The 24,106-nt window shown below is 55.3% G+C and overlaps 1 protein-coding gene across 3 annotated transcripts in view; it reads left to right on the top strand.

Moving 5' to 3' along the window:
- CTIF (cap binding complex dependent translation initiation factor) overlaps positions 1–23,427 on the top strand; it is a 308,260-nt gene extending 284,833 nt beyond the window's left edge. For all 3 annotated transcript variants that reach the window (XM_079942099.1, XM_079942097.1, XM_079942098.1), the window contains exons 11-12: positions 17,570–17,623; positions 19,363–23,427. In XM_079942099.1, coding sequence (XP_079798225.1) covers positions 17,570–17,623; positions 19,363–19,578 — 270 coding nt within the window. In that variant the 3' untranslated portion in view covers positions 19,579–23,427. The remainder of the gene's footprint in view (positions 1–17,569; positions 17,624–19,362) is intronic.
- Positions 23,428–24,106: the final 679 nt, after the last annotated feature.

The following is a 24,106-nucleotide window of genomic DNA, read 5'->3' as shown; positions in this document are numbered from 1 at the left end:
TCTTTAATTATCTCACAGGGCCCACAGGCTGTCTCGGGCCTCTTCACAACCATGGTGGACCTGGCCTATTTTGGGTGGCCCGTCTGCCAGGGTGGTGGCTTTCCTCAGCACGCTCCTTGATTCCAGAGTGTGCCTGTCCTATCCCTTCTCTCCTTCTTTCCTGCAATGGATTTCTCTTCTCTCTCCCACCTCACAGGTTCCCCTCTCTCTAGTGTTTTCTTCTTATCAACCCACTAAATCCATCTGAGCGGGGAAGACCTTCCTTTGCCCCCGTATTCCCCTCCAGAAGCCACCCCATTTCTCTCTTCCCTTAGAGTCAGGATTTTCAAAAGCATTGTCTCCCTACATGGTGTCTCTGCGTTACTTCTGCCCCATCCAGCCAACAGCGTGGTCCCCGTTCAAGACTGCCATATAACCAAATCCAGAAGCCTCCTCAGGCCTCCACACCACCATTAGAGCAAGGAAGCAGCATAGATGATTTGTAAACCAATGACAGTGACTGTGCTCCAACAAAATGTTATTTATGGACACTGAAATCTGAATTTCATGTAATGTGTCACAAAATAGTGTTCTTCTGGTTTTTCCTGTCAACCATTTAAAAATGTAGGGACTTCCCTGGTGGTCCAGGGGTTAGGACTCCGCGCTTCCACTGCAGAGGGTGTGGGTTCGATCCCTGGTCAGGGAACTAAGATCCCGCAAGCTGTGCGGTGCAGCCAAAAAAAATAAAAAGGAAAAATAAAAATGTAAAGAGCGTTATTAGCTCGCTGGCCTGTACCAAAGCAGGCTGAGGGTGGGATTTGGCTGGTGGACTAGAGGTTATCCACCCCTGATCTAGATGTATGATTCTGAACTAGGGGCAGTTTGGCCCCCAATGCCAAGGGGCATTTGGTAGTGTCTGGAGACATCTTTGGTGGTCACAACTGGGAAGTGCTGCTGGCCTTTGGTGGGAGGAAGCCCAGGTTCTACTCAGCGCCCTGCCATGCCCGGGAGGCTCCACAGCAAAGAACTGTCTGGCTCAAATGTCAGTCGTGCTGTGGCTGAGAAATCCTGGTCTAAATGATCTCATCTGGCCCCAGGACTTTAAATACCCTCTGCACCCAGTGCTCTCAAATGTGTCTCCAGCCAGGACCACTCCTCTGACCTCTAGACCTAATGGCCAAGTCCATTCCTCCCTCCAGCTAGCTTCAATCTTGGTAGGTGAAACCACTGGCCACCCCTTTAGTTCAGGCCAAAAACTTGGGAGTTACCCTTGATTCCTCCCTTTTCCCCACCACCTCTCTTCTGTCATGCCACCATCACCTTGGACATGGGCTTAAAATAGCTCCAAGCTGGTCTTCCCTCTACCTCTTTGCCCCACTTTTCTTCATCCCAGATGAAACGCCTATTGCAAGGCAGGTGTGCTGCAACCAGGGACTCACAGAGGTGTTTCCAAGCCAATACCGCTCTCGAGTTGGGTGTGCTGGGCTGCCCAGACCTTGGGCGAGACTCTGGGCTCAGCTCCACCTGGAGAATGTCTCACCTGGGTCCTTGCACAGGCAGCAGGTACTCTCACAGATGCTAGAAGAAAATACAAAGAAATAAGATTGATTTTTTTTATGTCGCCCTGAAATTAGTTTCCTTTCTCATCGTACTTCGTGTAACGTACATAGATAGAGAATATGTTTGTGCATGAGTGTGTAGGTACACACACACTTGGGGGCTGGCTCCAAGTACATGTGTCACCCCGAGTTTAGCGTCGGAGTCTTCGCCGAGGGCCTATGTTCACCTTTAAGTCCTTCTCCAAAACTTCATTTGACGGCCCCATAACCAGAAACATGGAGAAGTTGATGTCCTTTGGGATTTACCAAAGGACAGGCAACCGTAGCTTGTGGTGGGCCATGAGCGAGACCCCAGGCGGAGGCCTCAAAGCTTGTGTTGTGCTGGTCACAGGCAAATTCCCAGGGCAGCAGCAGCCCTCAGACTTGAACTGCACAAACTCTAGCTCCGTATCTCCAGGCCTGCGGGCGTCCACCTGACACCTCCCCCTGGCCCACCCACGGATTCCTCAAACTCTGAGTGTCCTAATACGACCCATCTCCTGCACCCCAAACCTGCCCCTCCCCCCAGGGATAGTGCCACCATCTTCCTGGCTGTGGTGGCTGCAGACTCCAGGCCGTCCCTGACCAGCCCTCACCCCGTCAGTCCCCAGGGTCTGTGGGTAGCAGCTCTCGTAGAGTTCCTGGCTCTGACTACCACTTTTCTCCCTCTCCACTGTCTAGGCCAAGGTCACCTTTCACTTGAATTACCCCACCAGCCTTCTAACCAGGCTTGGCCGGCTCTCTCTCTGTGGACTGCAGGCTCACAGGACTCTCAGGGGTCACTGCCTGGAATGTTCTTCCCTCCTTCCCTCTCCTGACCCCACTCTTTCTCTAGCTCCACCTTAAAGTGTCAGTTTAAAGCTCTCTCCCCCAGGAAGCCTTTTCCGAGCCTCCTCTCCTCGCACAGATGAGAATGGCCCTTCCTGCCACCCACCACCGCAGCACCCTTAGTTCTATGCAAAACGAGCCCACTTGCTACTGAGACCTGCCACTGATAGAGCCTCGCTTACTGTGTGCCAGGTACTGCTCTAAATATGTCTCACAGATTATCTCATGTAATGCTCCCCCCACTTTCCAGATGAGGAAACTGAGACACAGAGAAGTTACCTGTGCAACGTAATTAGCAGGTGATCGAGTCGGGATTAGAACCCAGGCAGTCTCACTTTACAGCCCCGGCTCCCAGCACAGATCTGCTTGTGTAAACTCTGTCTTTTCTACTAAACTAATAGGTCTATGAGGACAGGATTCATGCCTCCTTATTGAATGAATGAATGAATGAATGAAAACGTTCTTCTATTCTTTCAGACTCCTTGGAGGAGGGTGCAGGACCAGCCATGCTCCAGGCCTGTCTGTCACTGGTGGGGCTGCATTCAGGGAACACAGAGGCTCTTCTGAGGGGCTTTGCCGCAGCCAGCACATATTTTCCTTCAAATCCAATCCACAGGTTTTCTGAGAGGGCCAGCTGGGCACAAGGTCCTGTGTGAGGAAAAGCTAGTCTAGGTAAACTCTAGGCTATCGACCTAGCACTGGGTGGAACCAAATAACTGCTCCCGGGCTGTGAGTAATGACGCTTCTCCCTACAGGGGATCAGGAGAGGAGGTCAGGGAAGGCTCCTCGGAGGGGGTGGGGGTGGGGGGTCTTGCGGTCCATCTTGCAGGGTCCAGTAAATGGAGCCAAGGTGAGAGAAGGCAGGCCTGGCTGAGTCAATGAGGAGCAAAAGCCAGAGGCAGATAAGGACAAGCCATGTTCATAGATGGATTGGGCTGGACGGGAGGCCTGTGAAGGGGAGAGAGGGGGATGGAGGGCCCCTGGGGCGGAAGTGGGCCAGCGAGCCCCTGAGTGCCAGGCTAAGCACTCTATCCCCTGCAGCCCAGGCAGCTGGACCTGGTAAGGATGCGCTGTGGTACAGAATATTGACGCACGTGCTAATTCACCCAAAGAGCTTGTCTCAGTTTAGGAAGAGTCACCCCATTATGAAAACGTATACTCTCGCTAAGGGTAAGGCTCTAAAGCCAAACAGACTTCCAGGTGCGCCCATTAAACACTCTTATCTCCAACCTTAGACTTGCTAGCGAGTACCTCTGCTGCCCCCAGGCAGCCCAGGCCCTTTTCTCAGCCCAGGCCTGTTTGCCCCTCCGTTTGGGTGGCTGCTGCTCTGAGCACAGATGCTAATTATGCCTTGAGCACAGCCCTATTTTTTCTGTGCTTAATCGTCCCAGGCCCAGCCGTCCCTGCCCAGTTGGTCCTCGGGAACCTCCTTGCACCCAAACGCACCACAGAACCAGCTAAGCTCCTTTACCCAAGGGGCAGACCTCCCGGCCAGCTTCTGCCATGTGTCTTCAAACTCCACCCACCTGCCCCACCCCGGGAGGACTGGCACCTCTGCCTGGGAACCAGGCTGCTGCAGGCATTTATTCTTCACACGGCTAAAGAGGACGTGATCTAAGCAAAGGCTTCTTCGGCATTCCGTGCTTGGGGGCAGAGTATGAGGCCGGTGTGCCCCGCCCCCAGCTCCTCAAGGCCCCTTGCTGGTTACTTGCACCCTCCCCACTCCCACCCCCTGCAGAGTCTGGAATTGGTAGGAGGGACCCCTGGTTAGCTTGGCATACCAAGAAGAACCTTCTGAGAAGCTTCTTCCCAGGCTCAAGACAAGGTGGATTGGCAAAGCCCTTCAGATGACCGTGTGCCCATCAGTGAGCAATGCCGGGCTCTGGGGCCGCAGCGGCCTAGGGCTCTGTGCACAGGGAGGCCTTTCCTTGGAAGCCAGTGGGTCACCCTCTGTGGCAGTGCCCCTCTCCTGGTCCCCTCTGAGACTGCAGAGAAGTCAGCCCTCTGTCCATACCTACTTCCCCATCTCTTCTTCTTTCTGATTAAATTTCTTTGCCTTCATGAAAGGAAACATCTTGCACCCCCAGGATGCATCCTGTCTTCCCGAGGGGTCCACCGTGCTCTGATGTGTTTAAACCCAGGAGAGGGAGGACGGAAAGGCGATGGGTGTGAAGGGGAGGCCTCGCTCAGGGACTCGGGTGGCTAGACAGCGGCGCGGCCACCCGGGAAAGCTCACCCAGGGGAGGAAGGACTGTTTCGCAAGCGAGGCTGGGCAGGCGCTCTGAGCTGGCCCATCGGCCCTGGCACGCGGCTGGGCCTGTTAGGAAATCCAGGAGCCGCTCTGTCTGCTTTCCAGCAGGCGTCACTTCTCTTTCCACTGCTTTGCTCAATTCACGGCCCGGCTCCAGGGCCAGGCTGGCGGGTGGGCGGGCAGGCTGGGCACCCTCTGCCACAGGCCTGGTGCCCGGAAGTGCCCACTCCTGCCTCGGCCCGTGTTAAGGGTCCCCGGGCCTGGGCTGCAGAACTGCGCTGATCAGGCCGGCCGGCTATCGTGGCCATCTCGGGTGGGAGGGCAGGGTGACTCTCGGGGAAGGATTCCAGACTGTTTCCTTCTCTGTTGAGCTCCAACGCCCTTATCTCCTTTCCTGCCAGGCGGGACTCCTCACTAGTCACACAAAAGAAAACCCCACCCAAGACACACAACCCCGCACAGGCTTGAAGGAGGAGGGCTTGCGTCTGGTTCCGTTCAGGCTACCCGTTTATCAGTCAAGGGAGCAGTAAGTGTACGTTGAGCTCATATCATATATTTGGTCCAGAAGGGGTGGAGGGGCAGGTTGAAGAGACGAGCCCATCCGACAAACGGAGCCACCTTGGAGGCTGCCTGTCAATCAACTGAGATGTTTCTTGGAGGAAAAACAACCCAGGGGAAAGGGGGCAGGCAAAGGACAATTACACAGTTCAGGGGCAATTGGGATAGAGATGGGGGGTCGTTATGGGACTAAGTAGAACAAGGGGTGGGAGACGCGAGTAAGAATAAGCGCGCGCTGCACAGCCCCTCGCTCTGGCGTCTTGCAGGCATGAGTATTACGCCCCCATTCACAGAATATGGGGATACAGGAATAATAACTGGAATAGGGGAATATAGAAAACTGAAGCCCCAGGATGTCAGCTGATTCTGCAGTTTACACAATTGTCGCTCTGAGAACTGAAAGTAGAGCCCAGGCCGTGCAGCTCCTAACTGTCCCAGGCTTGCTGTTGCGCCTCAGAAGGGCAGTCTACCCCCAGCACATTCAGACTTGCTGCTGGGCTGCGCTTCCTGGAGGCAGGGGGCTGGCCTAGTTGACCCCTCAAGTTCTCATTCCAAGCTAGCGGCCGCGGCAGCTTCTACAGGCGAGTTGCTATGGGAACTATAACTTTGAATTTCCTGGCTCTGGGGCTGTGAAAATCACAACCTGAACCTTCCATTGATGTGGGTTTCTCGATTAATTTCCTGTTTGATTGTTTACTTTAGAGAGCGGAAAATGCCTTTGCAGGCAGCTACTTCCCTCCACCAGAGGCTTATCACACCCTCCCCCCAAAGCCAGCAAGGTCAAGTCCAGGCCTCAGGTGGGCGGAGGTTGGGGGGCTGCAGAGAGCCGAGGGAAGGGGCCAGGGGCCAGGGGAGGCCCCACTAAGAGCAGAGGGCAGCCCGGGCCGCCCTCCCCTTCCCTGCCCTCTCCTTGTGCCGCCCCGGGGGTCCCAGCCTGGTGGGCGCCGGGAGAGACTTGAGTTCAGAGACTGGCCCCGTGAGGGGTGTCTGCCCACTGTCCCAGGCCTCAGGCCTGGGCCCCAGCCAGCCCAAACCCCTCCCCTTGTCTCAGGGAACCATTTGATGCTGAGTCAGACGCAAAATGCAGTCATTCCTTCAGAGGGGCGTCCAGAGGGTGCTGTCAAGGGAGTGACGGTCCCAGGTGCCACCCATTGCCTCCAGGCCAGGCACTCCTGGCCAGGCTCCACCAGAGGAAGCTTGGAGAACAACTGCTTTCCCATCTGCCTCTCCTTCAACTGCTCTCCCCAGGGCCCCGCCAGCAGCCTGTTAACATAATTCCGTCCTGTTCCGGCTCCCATCCTTGGAGAGCGGTTCTCGCTGGCAAGCCCAGGTGAGGCCAGGTGAGGCCCTGCGGCAGGTATCCTGATCTGCAGTGATCACCGCCTCTCGCTGGGAGCAGGGCCGCTTTGCCGCCTTCGGAGCCCTTCTCCTCACCCCACCTGCTGAGCCGCTCAGAGATGGGCAGGAGTACTTACACACCAGGAGGGGAGGTGGAACAGGCCAGAGGTGTACTGACTGGTCGGGTGGTGATGGGAGACGGGGGGCTCCCAGCCCCTCAGTGCCCCTTCCCTTGTCTAGGCAACTATTATAAGGTACCCTCCTAATCAGGGCACTTTTGAAAGCGAAAGAAATATTACTAATTATTTGGGATGAACACAAGAAGATCCCAGGCAAACTGGGGTGTGTGGTCACCCCACCTTTTGCTGACCTCTCGCCGTTAGTCTTATTTATGTGGGACTTACTCACGGGGCAGCGGTTATGTCCTTTGACTTTGGAGGCAGACTAGACCTGGGTTCCAAAGCCGCTTTTCCATTACCCGTGCACTCGTGGGGAGTTCATTTCACTCTCCATGCCTCAGTTTCTACAGTTATACAGTGAGAGTAATTACAATGGTGTTTAACTCAGATAAACTGGTAAAAGGATAAAATGGATTTTAAAACATGCACAAAGTTCGGAGCTTGGCATCTGGAGTCAGCACCCCAAAAAATGTAAGCCAGGTACTGACTGAGGACCCGGAAGGTGTGACCCAGCCCTCAGGAGACCCCTCCTGAAAGGTGAAACCTCAGGGCTACCTCAGGCATCTTGTGTTCCCCCTTTAAGAGAGATCCATGGACATCAGGGCAGTGAATACAGAAGAGGACAGACAAGGCTTCTAGAAGGAAAGGCAAGGGCATTAAAGGAGAAGCTGGAAGGGGTTGATAGCAGTCACGACCAACGTCCTTGATGTTTCAGACCCCGACGCAGGGTCCCGGGAGGGACTACGTGAACAGAACTCGCCTCCTGTCCAGGCTACCGGCCAGGGCTTGGCCCCCAAGAGGAGGCATTGGAGCCATGGCCCCGTCCTCTGGCTCTGGTGTCTGCAGAAGGATTCAGTGTCTGCTCTGAGCCCCAGATTACGTTTCCACCCCCTGGGGCCAGCTGTGGGATGAAGCATTCCCCCATGTGACATTTACTGTGGCCACTTTGTACGGGCGGTTTGCAAGCTCTGCAGGAAGGAGGCTAATTATTCCCTCCAGGGCGCCTGGTCCACAGTTAGGGTGCCTGCCCGCCTGCCCGTCTTAGTTAGGAGGGCAGACAGCCAGACCACAGGGCACAAGCTTGGACTGAAGTCCAGTTCAGAGCCATGAATTTCCTTGACATCTGACCGTAGCTGCCACCCCGGGGCTTCTTATTAGGCTAGTGGAAAAGTGACAGTTGGGGCAAATTCCCCTATCCCGGGGATGTCTGAAACGCAGGCAGTCACAGAATGACGGTAATAAGTAATGAATGTAAAACAACACTAATCTCCTAGTTGCCCAGACAGGCCGGGCAGCGTGAGCATTACACGGGTACCTATCCACAGCCGCACTCGTGCTTCCTGTCCATTTCAGGGGAGTGATAGCCTTTGTCTTACTTAAGGCTAATTCAGGCATCAGTCCCCTCCTCTCTCCCGCACGCTACGTGCTCATCTCTGCCCCTGCTCAAGTCTCTCCCGCTGTACCGACCGTTCCCCTGGACCCTGGGCCAGTCTCTTTTTCGTAGCATCCTACCCTTCTTCTCTTCCATAGGCAAGTTCCCTGCCCCGCCCCCAAAAAAAGAGAGACGGAGGAGGAAAGGAGAGTGAGAGACAGAGAAGGAAGAACAGAAACCCCCAAAGAAAAAGCAATGGTCAGCTCTTTCTCTCTCCACTTCCTGACCTCGCTCTGTCTCTCCAGCTCCACATTACCCAGGCTTCCACCCACCCCTCCCTGCATGAAGTCATCATGGCAAAGGTCGCCTGTGCTCTCCTAATCACCAAATCCAGGGGGCCCTGGTCATTGTTCATCTCACTTGACCTCTCTGAGCTTTTGACACTGTTGACCTTGTCGACAAGAAGTGACCTTGACTAAGATCTTAGCACTCCCTTGGCTTCCATGACGTCACTTTTTCCTGCTCTGCCTACTTGCCTGACCACCCTCTTCCTCCTTTGGGGGTTCCTCCTCCTCTGCCGCCCTTACGATGTTGCTGTTTCCGGGTTTGGAGCTCTTACCATCTTCTCTTATTCCACGTCATTCCCCAGGTCACACCTGTGGCCTTGACTCACACCTGGGCACTGATAGTCACAGGTGGCCAGCCTCCCACTAGTCTTCGTCCCTGATGGCCCGCAAGGACGGTGGGCTTGGTATTTCTAACACTGAACTCATTCCTTTTTTCCAGAACCAACTCTTCCTGCCTTCCTAACATCGCTGGTGGCACCCCAGTTTATTCCGCGGACAAACCCCAAACCCGGGGCTTATCCATCTTCCTCATTGTCCTTTTCCTCACCTTTACTTCTGCCTCCTAAGCTATGTCCTCCCATTGTCCCTGCCCTCACTCGAGCCGCCATAATTTCTCACTGGTCTCCTTGCCTCCAATTCTCCCACCACCCCACCAGTCCCAGTCTGCTCTCCACACTGCAAACAGTATCATCCTACTCACCAGTTGAAATTCTTTTCGGTGGCTCTGCAGTCCTTTAGGATAAAATCCAAACCCAGTAGCATGGCGTCTAGAGCCCTTTAGGCTGTGGCCCTGGCCTTCTGTATCATCATGTGCTCTCTCTCCCCCAGCACCGTGTATTTTAGCCTCTTGAAATGCTTGTTATTCACCAGCGCACTCCATTAGTTCACCTTTTGTGTGTGTGTGCATATGCCATGTGCTGCCGCTTGGGGCACATGCCTGGCGTGTTCTTCACCGCCACCATTCCGTCCCAGGCTCCAACCCCACATACCTAGCGCAATCTCTCTGTTTTCCCTACTAGACTCTAAGTTACAAGTCTTATTCTCCTTGTTATCCGGGTACTTACACCGTGTTTAGTACATAGTAGGTGTTCCATAAATGTTGTCGAAGGACGGCTGGCTGGCTGAGTGGGTGGGAGGGTAGATGGGTAGATAGGAAGATGGGTGAAAGGATGAGTGGGTAGATGGAAGGCTGGATACGTGATGTGTGGGTGGATGAAAGAATGGATGGCTAAATGGATGCATTGGTGGATGGAGGCATGCATGCATGCGTAGATGGAGAGATCGTGGCCAATGCAGAAAAAGAATAGGTAAAATCAATTCAGTTTTGTGAAGGCCCGGATTGATTATCATCACCAACAACAAAATTAAGAATTATGGGGCTTCCCTGGTGGCGCAGTGGTTGAGAGTCCGCCTGCCGATGCAGGGGACGCGGGTTCGTGCCCCGGTCCGGGAAGATCCCACATGCCGCGGAGCGGCTGGGCCCGTGAGCCGTGGCCGCTGAGCCTGCGCGTCCACAGCCTGTGCTCCGCAACGGGAGAGGCCACAACAGTGAGAGGCCCGCGTACCGCGAAAAAAAAAAAAAAAAAAAGAATTATGAGCTCCAACCAGCAAAGTAAGAATTAGCTAATGTGGGAGAAATTAAAGTAATTCCCCAAGGAAAAGGATGCTGACCCAGGGCTTCTAAGCACTTTCTAGTTCTTCCCAGACTTACTGTCTGTCTGGCTTGTGTAAGTAAGTCACGAACTACTGAGCCTCGGTTTCTCTGTCTATTAAGCAGAGATAATAATGCCTGTGTCGTTTCCCTGTCTCCACAAGAGTGTCGCGGGGATAAATGGGATGGTACATTACAAAGTGGGTCGAGATCTTCAGGAAAGATACATGTTTATGAAGATATACATTTAATAACAATAATAACACCTTGCATTTGAATCAAGCTTTGCACTTTTCAGAACTCTTTCACATGCATTATCTCCACTGACTCTCAAAAGAATTCTAGGCAAGTATTATTCCCATTCTCAAGTGAGGAAACTGAAGTGCAGAGTGACTAAGTGGCATGCCCGGAGTTACTCTTAGTGAATAGAAGCCAAACCTTCTGCATGTTTGTTTTGTTTTGTTTTGTTTTTATTTATTTTATTTATTTATTTTTGGCTGCGTTGGGTCTTCATTGCTGCACGTGTGGGCTTTCTCTAGTTGCGGAGAACGGGGGCTACTCTTCGTTGAGGTGCACGCAGGCTTCAGTAGATGTGCTCGCGGGCTCCAGAGCGCAGGCGCACGGGCAGTTGCTCCGCGGCATGTGGAGTGTTCCCGGACCAGGGCTCGAACCCATGTCCCCTACATTGGCAGGCGGATTTTTAACCACTGCGCCACCAGGGAAGCCCCCCTTCTGCATGTTTTTGATGACAGCCTCTTGTGGCTAGATTATCTACTTCCCTGCCTCCCTGAAGAGACCCAGATGTAATTGACCCTCTTCTTGAAGATTCAAGGTCATTATGAGGAGCTGTCCTCTAGACTCAGCTGTAGATGCCAGTCCAGGTCCCCCAGAGGCACAGGGTGGAGATGCCCTGACTCGAACCTGAGGGCCCTCCTGAGATGCAGGTGGCCCTGTGCAGCTCCTCGCCCCGGCCACCATTCTAGACCACGTGCCACGCATCGGGGCATCTCCTCTGGCTCTGCCTCATTCTTCTGCCTCTCCCCATCTCTCCACCGTCAAGGCTTGTGCCCATCACTGTGGCTTCCTCAGCCCCTGGAGACCTGCACCTCCCACTCTTGCTTCTTTTTCTCTCTCCTCTTCCCACTACTTCTTCCATGCTTGCAGGGTATCCTGCCACTGCCCTTCTGTAGGCCCAGCCAGCCAATCAGAGCTCTGGGTTTGTTCCCCAGCAAACCAGCCAATCACACACACTCTGAAATCTCCTGCTCCTTTGTTGCTGCTCCCAGCCTACACTTGACTACCTTCAAAAGAGGGGCTCCTGCAGGTGGGGACTGGCTGAGCTTTTACTGGGGCTGCATTAGGCTGTCTGGGTTTGTTCTACCAGGGTTGGAACCAAGCTGTTGGTGAGCTGAGGTGGTTGGGGGAGCTTGGGCGGTGGGGGGGGGGGCGGCTAGAAGAAATTGTGATCTCCAGCACTCGCTCCCCTCCCGCACAGGAAGACGGCCCCAGGGTCCCTCCATCAGCACCCTCTTTCCCTCCGCACAGGGTGGCATCCTAAGCAACCAGCCTGGCTGCACTGAGGGCACCCCTTGGGCGGCATGGCCTTGCCCTGGCTTCCTTCCCCCCCGGGGACTCCGAGGTGCTCCCACCAGGCTCCTTTCTCCCTCTGCTGTCCAGCCGCCCACAGCCTGACTCGAAGCACCTTGGCCTCTCCCCGAGGGAGGATATGAAGGGTGTGCCCACAACAAGTCTCCGGCAGAGACAATAGGACAGGAATGCATTAGCTTCCGAACAAACACTGTGTGGGCTCGCACAATTGCCTTGGATTCTCGTCCAAGAAACACATTTCGCTGTTCCAGGGTGCCTGCCCCGGCCCGCCCACACTCCTTTCTGTGCCAGAGACTTTGATGAGTGGGCTGCTCCTCCCCCACCCCCGGGGCCTTCAGCCCCCAGGTCTGCAGCCCTGTCTCCTCCATCCCTACAGCTTTTCTTCCAACTAGCGATAGCAGAGAAAGGGGACAGTCCTGTCCAGGCAGAGAATGACCTGCCCACCAAAGAGTACCTGCTCCCTGCCACTGCTTTTAAACCATTTTTAAATCGTGGTTTTAAAAAAAGCAAGCATAAGATTGACCATTTTAGCCATTTTAAAGTGGACAGTTCGGTGGCGTTAAGCACATTCACATCGTTGTGCGACCATCACCACCATCCGTCTCCAGAACTTTTCCATCTTGCAAAACTGAAACTCTGTCCCCATTAAACACTAACTCCCTAGTCCCTCTTCCTCAGCCCTTGACAACCACCATTCTACTTTCTGTCTCTATGAATTTGTTCCAGGTCCCTCATATAAGTGGAATCCTACAATACTTGTCCTTTTGCAACTGGCTTATTTCACTCAGCATAAGGTCTTCAAGGTCCGTCCATGTCGCAGCACGTGATAGGATTTCCTTCCTTTTTAAGGCTGAATAACATTCCGTTGTATGGATGGACCACACTTAGTTCATCCATTCATCCGTCAGTGGACACTTGGGTTGCTCCCACCCCTCGCCTGTTGTGAACATGGGTGGACAAGAATCTGTTCAAGTTGCCACTACTTTTTGAGAGTTGCTTGGAGTTAAATGAAGCATTGTCTCCAGAAGACCCCAAATAGAACACGCATAAACAACAGAGTTGGCCCCCTCAGTGTACCAGCAGGGATTCATTTGTCCAGAAACTAGCTGTGTTTTAGGAAAGCAAGCCATGAAGAAATGGAACACAAAACAGGTAAGTTTTGGCCAAGACAGAAAAGAGTGGAAAGGTCTTGCCCTTGGACACTGCCCACAAAGAGCGAGACAAGGACGGATCCCTGAGAAGCTGTTGATCACCCAGAGGCACTGGAGCCTCTCAGAGTGACACTGACAGGGGTCCTGGGGAGGGAGCCCCGTAGCATGTGTCAAGTGCTCCCCCGAGGTAAGGCCAGCCGGCCTCTCGTTCCACCACACAGAGCAGCAGGGTGGGACTTCCCAGCTGTGATGATGGGGGCTGAGGGGACGTCCTCTCTGCAGCCCTTCAGCTCTAAGCCTCCAAGGGTCCGCCCTCAAAAGCTGGCAACGGACAGGCCGAGATAGCGTTTGGGGGAGAGTAGGACGTGGTCTGCAGCACCCATTCCCCTCCCGAACTCTGCATCCCAGCAACGGCAGAGGAAAAGTACAGTGAAGGCCTGTCAGTCCTCCCCCACTTCCTTGAGAAAACCCAGCAGGCCGCTTGCGAGAGGGCCTATCACTCGATGTGATTCTTAGCTAGCACAGACTTTCCCAAACAATCAGTGAAAGATAAGGTGGGAGGAGAGGCTCTGGGGTGAGAGCCTGCCCACAGCCCTGCTTGAGAGTCCCCACCCTGAGTCTGTCCCCCCAGAGCCCCCCAGGGAGGGAGCAGGCCTGCAGGGGTTTGGGTGTGCAGAAGGGAGGAGGTAGTCCAGTCACTAAGATGTGGAAAAGGAAGGAAGAACGGGAAGCCCTGGACCGGCTCTGCAGTTCTGAACCGTCACCGGGGAGCAGACGGAGGGCAGGCGGGCCTCGGGCCATAGAAGGAAAGAGGAGACACCTGCTCATCTGGGCGAAGTGCTGGCAGAAGCATGAGGCTCCACGAGGCTGTCCACGCAGTGCGGGCAGAAGTCGGAGGGGCCACTTGGAGGGAGAAACAGTCACATTTCAGAGCATCTAGTACTTGTCCGGCCCCGGCTGTTCATAGAATTTCCCATCATGTTACCTCCCATGTCTCAAAGCCCCGGGACCCCTAAGAAGCTGGTCTCAGAACGGAACATGATCCCAGGTTCATCTCAATTTCCCATGACAATCACTACTAGCACCTACTGTGTGTCAGCCAACGTGCCGGGTGCACCCAGAGCGGCACCCCTTCCTTCCTTCCCATAAGCTCCCAGTTCTGCCTGCCCCCTCGTCCCCAAATGGCTGCCACCACCCACTCTGTCTCTGGGAGTTCCCTTCCCACCAGATACCCCACTTTCCCCCTTTCTTGTGATTTCTACCAGCAATTTTTATTTTAAGGTTTCTCTTCCTGCTAAGCACTATGGGAAATCTATGCAGGAACAAAGTTACCATCAGAAAGAAGTCCCAACAAACCTCACAGGGTTCTCTTAATATTTGTCCTCATGTTCTGTGCAGAGTCAGTGGGGCTACGCCCACCTTCCCCCCGAGACAGTCAGGGCCCTCCAAGTCCTGGAACCAGCCCCTCCCAGAGCAGGCTGGGTCGGCTGCTGGAACCAACCCGTGGTCCAGTACCCATGGCTCGGTACGCCTGCTGCAAGGTGAGTCACCTCCCCCCAGCTTTTTCCAGAACCTGCTTCCAGGGTTTTCTAGATGAGAGAGGTCCTTCCTAGTGTGACCCCCAGAATTCCCCCAGACACTGACTCAGTGGAAGCTTCCCTTGGCTCCCCTTGAGGGGCTGCAGCCCTGCGGGGCAAGAAAACCCCAGAAGCAGACACCGGCATGGGGAGGAGGGTGGACAGCTGTGTGCTGCAGAGTATTCCTCTGTGCAAATGTATCATCATAATTTAACCAGTCCCCTTGTTGGTAGCCATTCAAGCTATTTGCAAAAGTGCAGCAAAAACCTTATATGCATGTCATGGTGCATATGTGGGCAGCGGGGGGCACGTGTGGAATAAATTCCTGGAAGTAGTATCGCCGCTCAGAGGGTTTGTACACTTGCAGTGTTGATAGCTATCACCAAATTGCCGTTTAGAGAGTCACACCAACTTCTGTTTCCACACACGCTGTACGTTTGCAGACACACTGATGATAATTTTGTGCCGTGTCTGCTCTGACAGGAGAAGTCTGTGGGGTGGAGGTATCCAAGTCCCGCTCACTGTCGCCTTTTCAGGCGCATGCACTGGGGTGAGTTGCCCTGGGGCTGCGGCTCAAGGTCAGTCCCTCCTCACTCACAGACCCTCCCAGCTGGGTGGGTTTTCTCCCTGCTACTCAAGGCATATTTGTTAGCAAATACTTCCAGGTGCTTACTACGTGCCAGACACGGTGCCAGGTTTCGGGAAGAGAATGGACCAAACAGGCCTTGCCCTCCTGGAGCTTGCCTTCCCCTGGGGGAGACAGCAGACAAACAAATAGATCGTATGTCAGGGGTGAGAGAGGCTGTGGAGAGAAGTAAGTCAGGAGGTGAACGGCGGGATCACTTACACGCGGGCAGGTCAGGGAATCACTGGCGGATGAGGTGATGTCGGGGCAGAGCCCTGAGTAAACTGAGGAAGGAAGGTCTTCAGACAGGTGGTGGCTGAGAATTCCTGGCTGACAAGAGCACAGAGGCCCAGAGTCAGAAGTGTGTCCTTGGGCAGAGCGTGCCCACCAATGGCCGTCAACGCCTGTCACTGCATGGCCGACACTGTTACCTTCCCCGGGTGGTCCCTTGCTCTCCACCAGCTCATCTTTTGAGCAGCCTGAGACCTACCTCTGCTCCTTCATCCCCAAATGATTTCTTTTTCGGTGTGTCTACTGTGGGATCAGTTAGTGCCCAGCCCTGCCGAGATACGAAGAGGAAGGAGGTCTGGTCCCTGAGAGCATCTCTGGGCACAGCATCCCACACTGATCTGGCCCCTGGACTCATTTGACATTTAATACATACATCTTCAGCCCCCCTGATGTGACCGCTCGCGGCTTCTGCTGGGGGAGACCCTGGGCAATATGACAGGAGGAGGGGGAAGTTAAGGAGAATGTGTGGAATTTGGATCTCGAGTCTGCAGTGAGAACAGTCCCCGGGGTTGTGTGTGATTTCACCCTCCTTGAACGCGTCATGCCCAGATCAGAAACCTTGACTCCAGTTCTCGGTTAGTGGACAAGGAAGCTGACCCTAAAAATGCCTTCCTCTTGTGCTCTCTCCTTACCCTCCGCCCTTCCTTTAAAACAAAAAACAAAAACAATGCATAAATCACATCGACCCACATTTATCGAATCCCTGCTGTTGCCAGGAGCTGTACTAGGTGTTAAAGGGCAGCAGAGATGAACGTCACACTGCCCTGCCTTCAGAGGCCACAGTTCACACTGGAAGATGTCTTGCCACTTGTGTGGAATGCTGAGCGGTGGGAAAGCCAGGGGTGCTCGGGCGTGAGAAACAGGGGCGGGCACCATGGGCTGGAGTGATCCAGAAGTCTCCAAGGAAAGCTGGAAAGTGACCTGGGAAAAAATGGGGGGAAAAATGCAGAAAATAACAGATATTGGTGATGCTGTGGAAAAATCAGAACCCTAGGCACTGCCGGAGGGAATGAAAACTGGCACAGCCACCGTAGAAAAGTTTATCGGGTCCTCAAACCGCTAAATGTGGAGTTACCACATGACCCAGCAATTCCACTCCTAGGTGCGTACCCAAGAGAGATGAAAACCCATGTCCACACAAAAACTCGTTCACAAGTGTTCATAGCTGCCTTGTTCACAACAGCCAGAAAGTGGAGACAGCCCAAATGTCTATCCACTGATGAGTAGATAAACAAAACGTGGTGTATCACAGTGGAATATCTTCCAACCCCAATAAGGAATGAAGAACTGACACAGTCTACAACATGGATGAACCTTAAAAACATTATAAGTGGAAGAAGCCATTCACAAAAAAATCACGTGTTATATGATTCCATTGTATAAAATGTCCAGAATAGGTAAATCTATAGAGATTAAGCGGTTAGGGGTTGTCAGGGGCGGGGGTGGCGGGGGAAAGGGGACTGACCGCTAACGGGTACAGGTTTCTTTTGGGAGCCATGAAATGAAAATATTCTAGAGTTAGTAGTGATGGTCGCACAACCTTGTGAATCTAAAAGTCACTGAATTGTATGCTTAAAAATGGTAAACTTGATGTTACATGAGTTATGTCTCCATTTAGAGAGAGAGGGAGAGAGACTGACTGAATGAAATGCAGCACATAGAGGAAAGCCCGGACGGGGGGTGGCCAGTCCCCGTGCTGAGCCTTCCGGCCGTGGCCTTGGTCAGGAAGCAATTCCAGCCTCTGGAACAGTCTGCATGGCTTTGCAGGCTCACATTGCTGGGCCCGTGGAGAAGACTGCTGTGATTTCTGCAAGTCCTCCTATAGCCAGGGCCCAGGAGCACCTGAGACCAGGGTTGAGCCCCTCTCACTAATCAGGAAATCTACGTGAATTTCATTTTTGCTGACCAGCTGCTCATAGCTGGTGATCCCAGCATGCTTGCCGCTGCCTTCAAACCCACCTGCGGCCTTGCTCTGCCGTGGCCTCTAGTCAAGCCCTCCGACCTGGCCGGGATGCCCACGCTCCGTGACTACGGCGGTCCTCTAGCTGCTTAGATCCCGTCAGAGAAATCACTGCTTCCTGGGGCAGTGCCCCTGCTGCCCGCCGTCCTTTGTGGGCTGCCTCTCTGGCCCGCCCCTTGGAGATGCTTGTTCTGGGCTGCAGGGGGCTGAGAGCAGTGCACCAGCCTAAGCGTAATTCTCTGCCGCTCTCTTCCAGCTCTTGCAATCTCAGGATGTGAAGGAAGATGCCGTCCTGTGCTGCTCAATGGAGGTAAGCAGCGTGGCTTAGACACCTCCCACCTCAGACCCTGTGCGTCCCTCTCGCCTTAACAGTTATGGGGGCTCAAGGACCACTGGAGGCATCCACGGGTCCAGGGCAAGGGCGTGTCGAGCGGGGCTGGTGGCGGACGGCTTCCTGAGTGGATGTGGACTTCTGCTGGAGGAGAGGGAACTGCCGGCTCTCTGGCGGGAAGGATGGAGGGCTAGCATTGTCCACTCTCCCTCTGCCCCCAAGACCACCTCCTCCTCGGCCAGGTGCACCACATAAATGACTTAGAAGATTTTAGGTGATGCCCTGCCCCCACATATCTGCTTTGGCTTCAGTGGTGTGGGGTTTGGGGGAAGGTGCTGAGGCTTGAACCCCCAGATTGGCACTGTCCACTTCCAAGCAGCCCCCATGGGAGGTCCCACTCCTGTTCCCAAGGTGTGGCCTCTGCTCTCCGGGATCTTCCTTCAGCCACTTGGCTTTGGCCTAGTTACAGGGACAAAGCTGTGCATTCAGAAAACAGTCCAAGGGGAATCCCTGGCGGCCCAGTGGTTAGGACTCCGCGCTTCCTCTGTTGAGGGCACAGGTTCGATCCCTGGTCGAGGAACTAAGATCCTGCAAGCCGCACGGCGTGGCCAAAAAAAAAAAAAAGAAAGAAAACAGCCCAGGGACATTCAGAGTGGAGCGTGGTGAGGAGAGGGGCTTCCAGGGCCCACACCCAGGGCACGCCGGGGCTCCAGGCAGGGGAGATAGGAGGGGAGGAGAAAGCATGATCCCTGCCTCCAGACAGCTTGTGGTCTGGCTAGAGATAGAGACCTCTGTCACATGCACAGAGTGGATGGGACGGTGTCGAGAATAAATATGGGTACAGAGCATGCATCCCTGAGGAGTTAGGAGAGAGGTCAGAGTGGGCCAGAAAGGTCAGGGAAGGTTTCGTGAAGAAGGCAGAGCCTTGAAAAAGCGGGTGGGCTGAGGCTGGAGGTGGGGCAGAGGTGGGGACTTAGATTATAGGGAGAGGAGCTGCACAGGCTGCCGGCCGAGGGTGCGCTGATCCGGAGGATCGGGGCTCCTTCTTCCTAAGGGGGCTGTTCGAGATGACCAGGGGCCTCTCTTGGGGTCAGGCCCTCTGGCTGGCCTTCTGCCCCAGTTCATATTTCTCTCCTCCCCTTCGTGTCACAAGTGTGGGCAGGGGTCAGTTCTGGGGGTATGTAGGTGCGATTGGGGGCAGAAGAGAAGGAAAGAGAGAAACAAGAGACCTCATCCCTGCTCTCGGGTTCCACACGGACACATGCAGGTAATAATGACCAAGTTCGTTTCCAGAGAGACATCCCAGCAAGTGAAAATTGACACAGTGCCACCTGGTCACTCTTGAAGGAAGCAGGTCACACGGCCATTGAGGTTGTGGGCGATAGTCCAAGAAGGCTTCCTGTAGGAGGGGAGGCAAGTGGATGAAGGGAGAAGCAGCGTGTTCCTGGTGAGGACTCTTGGCAGCCCTGGGCAGCAGGCAATATTCTGACCCCTCTTATTCCTCCGGCAGATTGGGTATTAAATGTGGGCTCTCACGTTGGCTGTGTCCACCCTCCACACTCTCCATCCTTCTGCCCTGTGGCATAGAGGCCTGGGCCTGCACCTTCCTGGGATAATCCAGCTATTTCCCGTTCCTGCCCCCAGCACCCCTAACCAAGGTGGGTCAGGAGCCCTTTCAGGGCCCAGCTCACGTCCTAACCCCACTTCTCCGCCCACAGCTGCAGAGCACAGGCCGACTGCTGGAGGAGCAGCTGCCCGAGATGATGGCGGAGCTCCTGGCCAGTGCCCGCGACAAGATGCTGTGCCCCTCAGAGTCGATGCTGACCCGGTCCCTGCTGCTGGAGGTCATCGAGCTCCACGCCAACAGCTGGAACCCTCTGACGCCCCCCATCACGCAGTACTACAACAGAACCATCCAGAAACTGACAGCCTGACAGCCAGGGGGCCTGGCGGGTGGCCCGAGGGCAGCTGGGGCCCTGGTGCACAGAGCCAGATGGACAGGCGGGAGGACAGGGGTGGCCCTGCCGGCAGAAAGAAATGGGGAGGAAGGCAAGCAGAGCCGGCGGCCAGTATGGAGCCAGACGGGGAAGGGACCAAAGCCCTAGGAGGAGCGCCCCCCTACCCGAGCCCCCCAGCCCGAGCATGCGGCCGCTCACACCAGTAAGGGGAGCATGTTTCTTCCTCGCGGTGGCCTGGCCCTCCCCCCCTCACTTCCACTCCTCCCCACCCCCTCCCATGCAACATGTCCCCAGCAGGGCTGTGTGCAAGGGCTTCATCTCTGTGACTCCTCAGAGGCCTTGGCAGCCTGCACGCAGGGTACAGCTTGGGTCAGAAAGGACCTCAGAAGGCTGAAAAAGTGGGTCGGAGACGGGCTTGCATTGTTCCCGCATGCTGTCAGCCGCAGTCGCCAACTGGCAGCAGGCGACGTGTAGCAGATGTCCGGGAGTACAAAGGCAGGCACGGTCCCCACCAGCCGCCCGCAATTGACGGCCTTTGTCCTTACGGCCGAGCGGGGGACAGAGGCGTCTCCTCTAACCTTCATGCTCCACCCTCCCCACATCCAGCCTCCTCCCTTCAGCCCCCAAGCTGCAGGCCCAGGGGGCTGGGGGCGGGCCTGGGGCCTGGAGGAGAGATGGAGTTTTTCCTTCTACTTGCACTCTTTTGTTTCATTGTGTTTTATTTTTTCAAAAGTCAGCTGCTTTGAAGTCTCCTCTCTCAACGCAAAGGGCCCGCAATGTGATCACACAGTCAGCACCGCGAGGACCCCCTGATGAGAGGGAGATCAAACCCGGCCCCCTCTGGAAGGATTCTAGCCACAGACAGCTTGCCAGTAGCCAATTAGGGTAACTGGAAACTTCTGCCCCGGCAGGGGAACCCGCTGGAACCCTGTGCCCCTCAGGCCACAGCTTCCAGTACCTCTGTTCTCTCTTTTTCCAGCTTCCTCCCTCAAAGGGCTGATACTGTCGCTGCTGGGAAAGCATTAAACCCGTCCTGCCCCGGGGCCTTATAGCGAACCGGGCTCAGAGCGAGGCTGGCGAATTAAAACCAAAACGCCCGGTGATACTTCCCCGCTCCACACACAGGTCTTGTCCCAAGCTCTCACTGGAGGGAGAATGGGGGGGGGCCCGCAGGGCTCCCCAGGGCTAGCTAAACGAGCTGTGTCAGTGCCCTAGCCCATAGCCACGGTCTGTGCCCCGGGAGGGCTGTGGCACTGCAGCCCCAGGGCTGTCGGGAAGGGGTGAATTCATTGAGTCGTGGGGACCATCAGGGGACCCAGCAAGCCACTAGCTTTCCAGGCTGGGAACAAGTCTGGGGGTTCTTGGAGGGGCCAAGTCCTGGGAGCAGCTCCTTCTCTGATGGCTAGAAAGGAGGATGCGTGTTGGGCCCTGGGAGGCTGGCTTCGGGTTGTCACGCGTCCACACGGCCCATCTCCTGGTCCGGAGCCCACGCTCTGATGAGCCCCTGCAAAGCGACCTCAGAGCCCAGCAGCTCCCTCACTTGCTCCTTGTTGAGGCCATTCCTTCTCTGGGTCACCTTGGAGGCCCACTGGTTGCCTGATCCGGTCAGGCTGGAGGAAATCCCCTTTGTTGAGTCTTGGAGAGGAGGCAGGTGGCGTGGGGAGCAGCTTCCTCCGTACTTCCTGGCTTTCCCCACCAGCTGCCACCTGCCTGCAGTCCCCAGAAAGAGCCTGTTGGGGACAAGGCATGGGGACCCGGTTTACCTGGAGTGGGTCGGTCACCTCTGCCAAGGAGCCCGCGCTGGCCCTGGCGTCCGCCTTCGCCCTCCCGGCCCCTTCCTCCCAAGCTTCTCCTCACTGCCTTTCCTCCTCAGCCTACACCTCTGGCTCAGCCTGGGACCCAGGGACCCCAGAGGCCCCACAGGAGGCCTTGAGAGAAGAGCCAGGTTGATGTTAGGATGCTCAGAGAGGGCACCAGGGAAATCATGGTCCCGAGGAGTCGGCATCCGAGGCCGGGCAAGCAGCCACGCCCTGGCAGCCCTCAGAGAGCCGCACCTGGGCTGACATGGGCCCTGCTTCCCTCCAGTGGGTGTGTGTGTGTGTGTGTGTGTGCGCGCGCGCGCGTGCGTGCGTGTGTGTGTGCGTGCGTGTGTGTGCGTGTGTGTGTGCGCGTGTGTGTGTGTGCGTGTGTGTGTGTGTGCGCGTGCGTGGGGGCATGCACGAGCACGTCTACTGAGAATGAAGCAGGGCCCTGGAAGAAGAGAGAGGGCCTGCGAGTGAGGTCGAAAGTCGAGGAGGCCGGGGAGTGGGTCTCCCACCCCTACCTTGGGCTCAGAGAGCGAGCTTTATGAAGGGGCCCCAGATACCACGGGCTCAGGGGGCTGACGTCCCCTGGAAAGCCAAGCGAGTAGCGTGTCGGGCACTGTGAACTTAATGCCCTTCCTCCTAACAGCCTTCCTTGGTGGTCTTGCCTCACGGCCAACCCCTCCTTGACTGTTAGGACCAGAGTGGGAAGAAGCGAGGTATAAATATGTAAACATATATAAATATATTTTTAATTACGTGTCGCGTCACCGTGGCTCCAGACACACGGCTTGCCTAGTATTTCCCACTGCTTGAAAGCGCTTCCTAGCCGATCCGGATAACAAGTGAAGCTGTTTTTCTAAATATGGGTTGCTGCTACTTCTTCAGACATGGAAGGAAAACATTAAAAAAAAAATTTTTTTTTTAAGGAAATAAGAGTAAAGCCTAAAATCTGAGACACTGAGGCAGCTTCCCACGGGAGACTACTCAGACAGGAACTGGGGGACAGAGGCGGGCGCCCCCAGACCTCCGCCCCCTCCCCAGGCCAGATCTCCCCTGCTGAGTGAGGGAGGCCGTATCCAAGTTGACCTCTGAATGTATTTGATGGGAGGCTAAACTGGATATTCCGTTTCTAATGCTTGCATGGCTCTCCCTCCTCGCCTGTGGCTTCCTTGGCACAGAGGAGGCAAAGTCCAGCCGTCTGATGCGGGTCCTGTCTCGGTCTCTCCCCCGACAGTCAAGACGAGGTAGTCATTGTTTTCCTCTCAGGCAGCTGGCCTGTTCCTGCTCCCATGGCCTTGTGGCTTTGCCTAAGCTCTGGGACCGCAGCCCCAAGAAGGCCCCCAGCCTCCCCTGCACGAGGCGGGACCCCACCATCCTCCACAAGAGTCTGCACCCCCCCAAACCCACTTTCGTCTGCTCGTCCTTCCTTAACCAGTCTGTACACCTTTAAAGTTTGGGGATCGTCCTGTCCATCCATGTAAATGTAAATGTTGGCCGAGTCGGTATTTATTCTAATTTTTATTTTATTTTGTTTTCTCTGAGGGATGGGGAGGGGGGTGTGGGAAACGTACCACTGATCACGCCCTGGGCAGCTGCAGGGGCGGGGGCCCAGACAGCCAGGCCGCCGCAAGAGCAGCCCCACGGGGCTGCCCAGACGCCAAGCCCCAGTCTCTTATCTGGCATCAGAAGCCGGCCAGTGTTCCTCGTCCAGCAGCCTGTCCGGCCTGCCCGTGGAGTCCTGTCCCTCAGCTGCCGGCACTCTGTTGGGAAACCTCAGGCTGAGCCTTTGAGGCTGCAGATGAGAGAAATGGCAACTTTCCTCTGCTCGGGACACTTGCACAGAAGGGCTGCCCGCTTCGCCTGAGCCAGCTGGGAGCCTGGTGACGGGTCCTACCTCCCCGGAGCAGGGGCCTGGGGCTTCCCGCCAAAGCTGCAGCAGAACCCTGCTCACGCGACCACCTTCCCTCCCTCGGTATGTCCTGCTTTCCAGCTGAACCCAAACTACAAGTGGGTTTAAAAAATAAACCACACCAAAAACAAAAATGCCCTGCATCTGTGTTCTTTGTGTGTTTGGCAAAGGAAATCTCTCCCAAAGGCTTCTGTGCCTCAGCAGGTGCTGGCAGAGGCCTCAGAGGAGCCCCCACCCAGGTGAGCTAGTGAGAAGATTCCCCACAGTCGGGCCACTGTGGGGAGGGGGCGCCCGGGGGCTGGGGAGGGTTGGGGAGGAGCGGTCCAGGATACCATGGGTGAAGGAGACATATACCCCCTTCCTCCCAAGCTTGGGAACCGTGGCCTATCCAGGGTGGGACGATTGAGCCAGTCCTGCGCAAAATCACTTTTCCGCTAAAGATTGAGTTTGCTGTGTGCTTCACCACTCCACTCCCCAAACCTACCCCTCCCCTGAAACAGTCACTGTGACATCTGGCAATGACCCGTTTTAAAAAGACTGAGACTTGGGCCTAGCCTAACAGCCTCTAAAAATCAGCAGCAAGTGGCTGTCCTGTCCCCGTGAGTCAAATCAGTCTTTCATCGAAGGGTCCCAAATCCCTTCCATGGCAAGACACTGGGGACACTGCCTCCTGGTAACAGGTCCCCCTTGGGGATTCTTTCTGGCTGGAACTTGCCAGGCTTTCAGTTCCTCAGAGTGGCAACCAGAACATCCCCACCCTTCGTACTTCCCTGGTCTGGCCAAGATGGTG

The sequence above is a fragment of the Stenella coeruleoalba genome, assembly GCF_951394435.1.
Source record: "Stenella coeruleoalba genome assembly, chromosome: 14".
Lineage (NCBI taxonomy): Eukaryota > Metazoa > Chordata > Mammalia > Artiodactyla > Delphinidae > Stenella > Stenella coeruleoalba.
The sequence above is the reverse complement of the archived record's forward strand: the minus strand, read 5'-3'. Positions and strand labels throughout refer to the sequence as shown.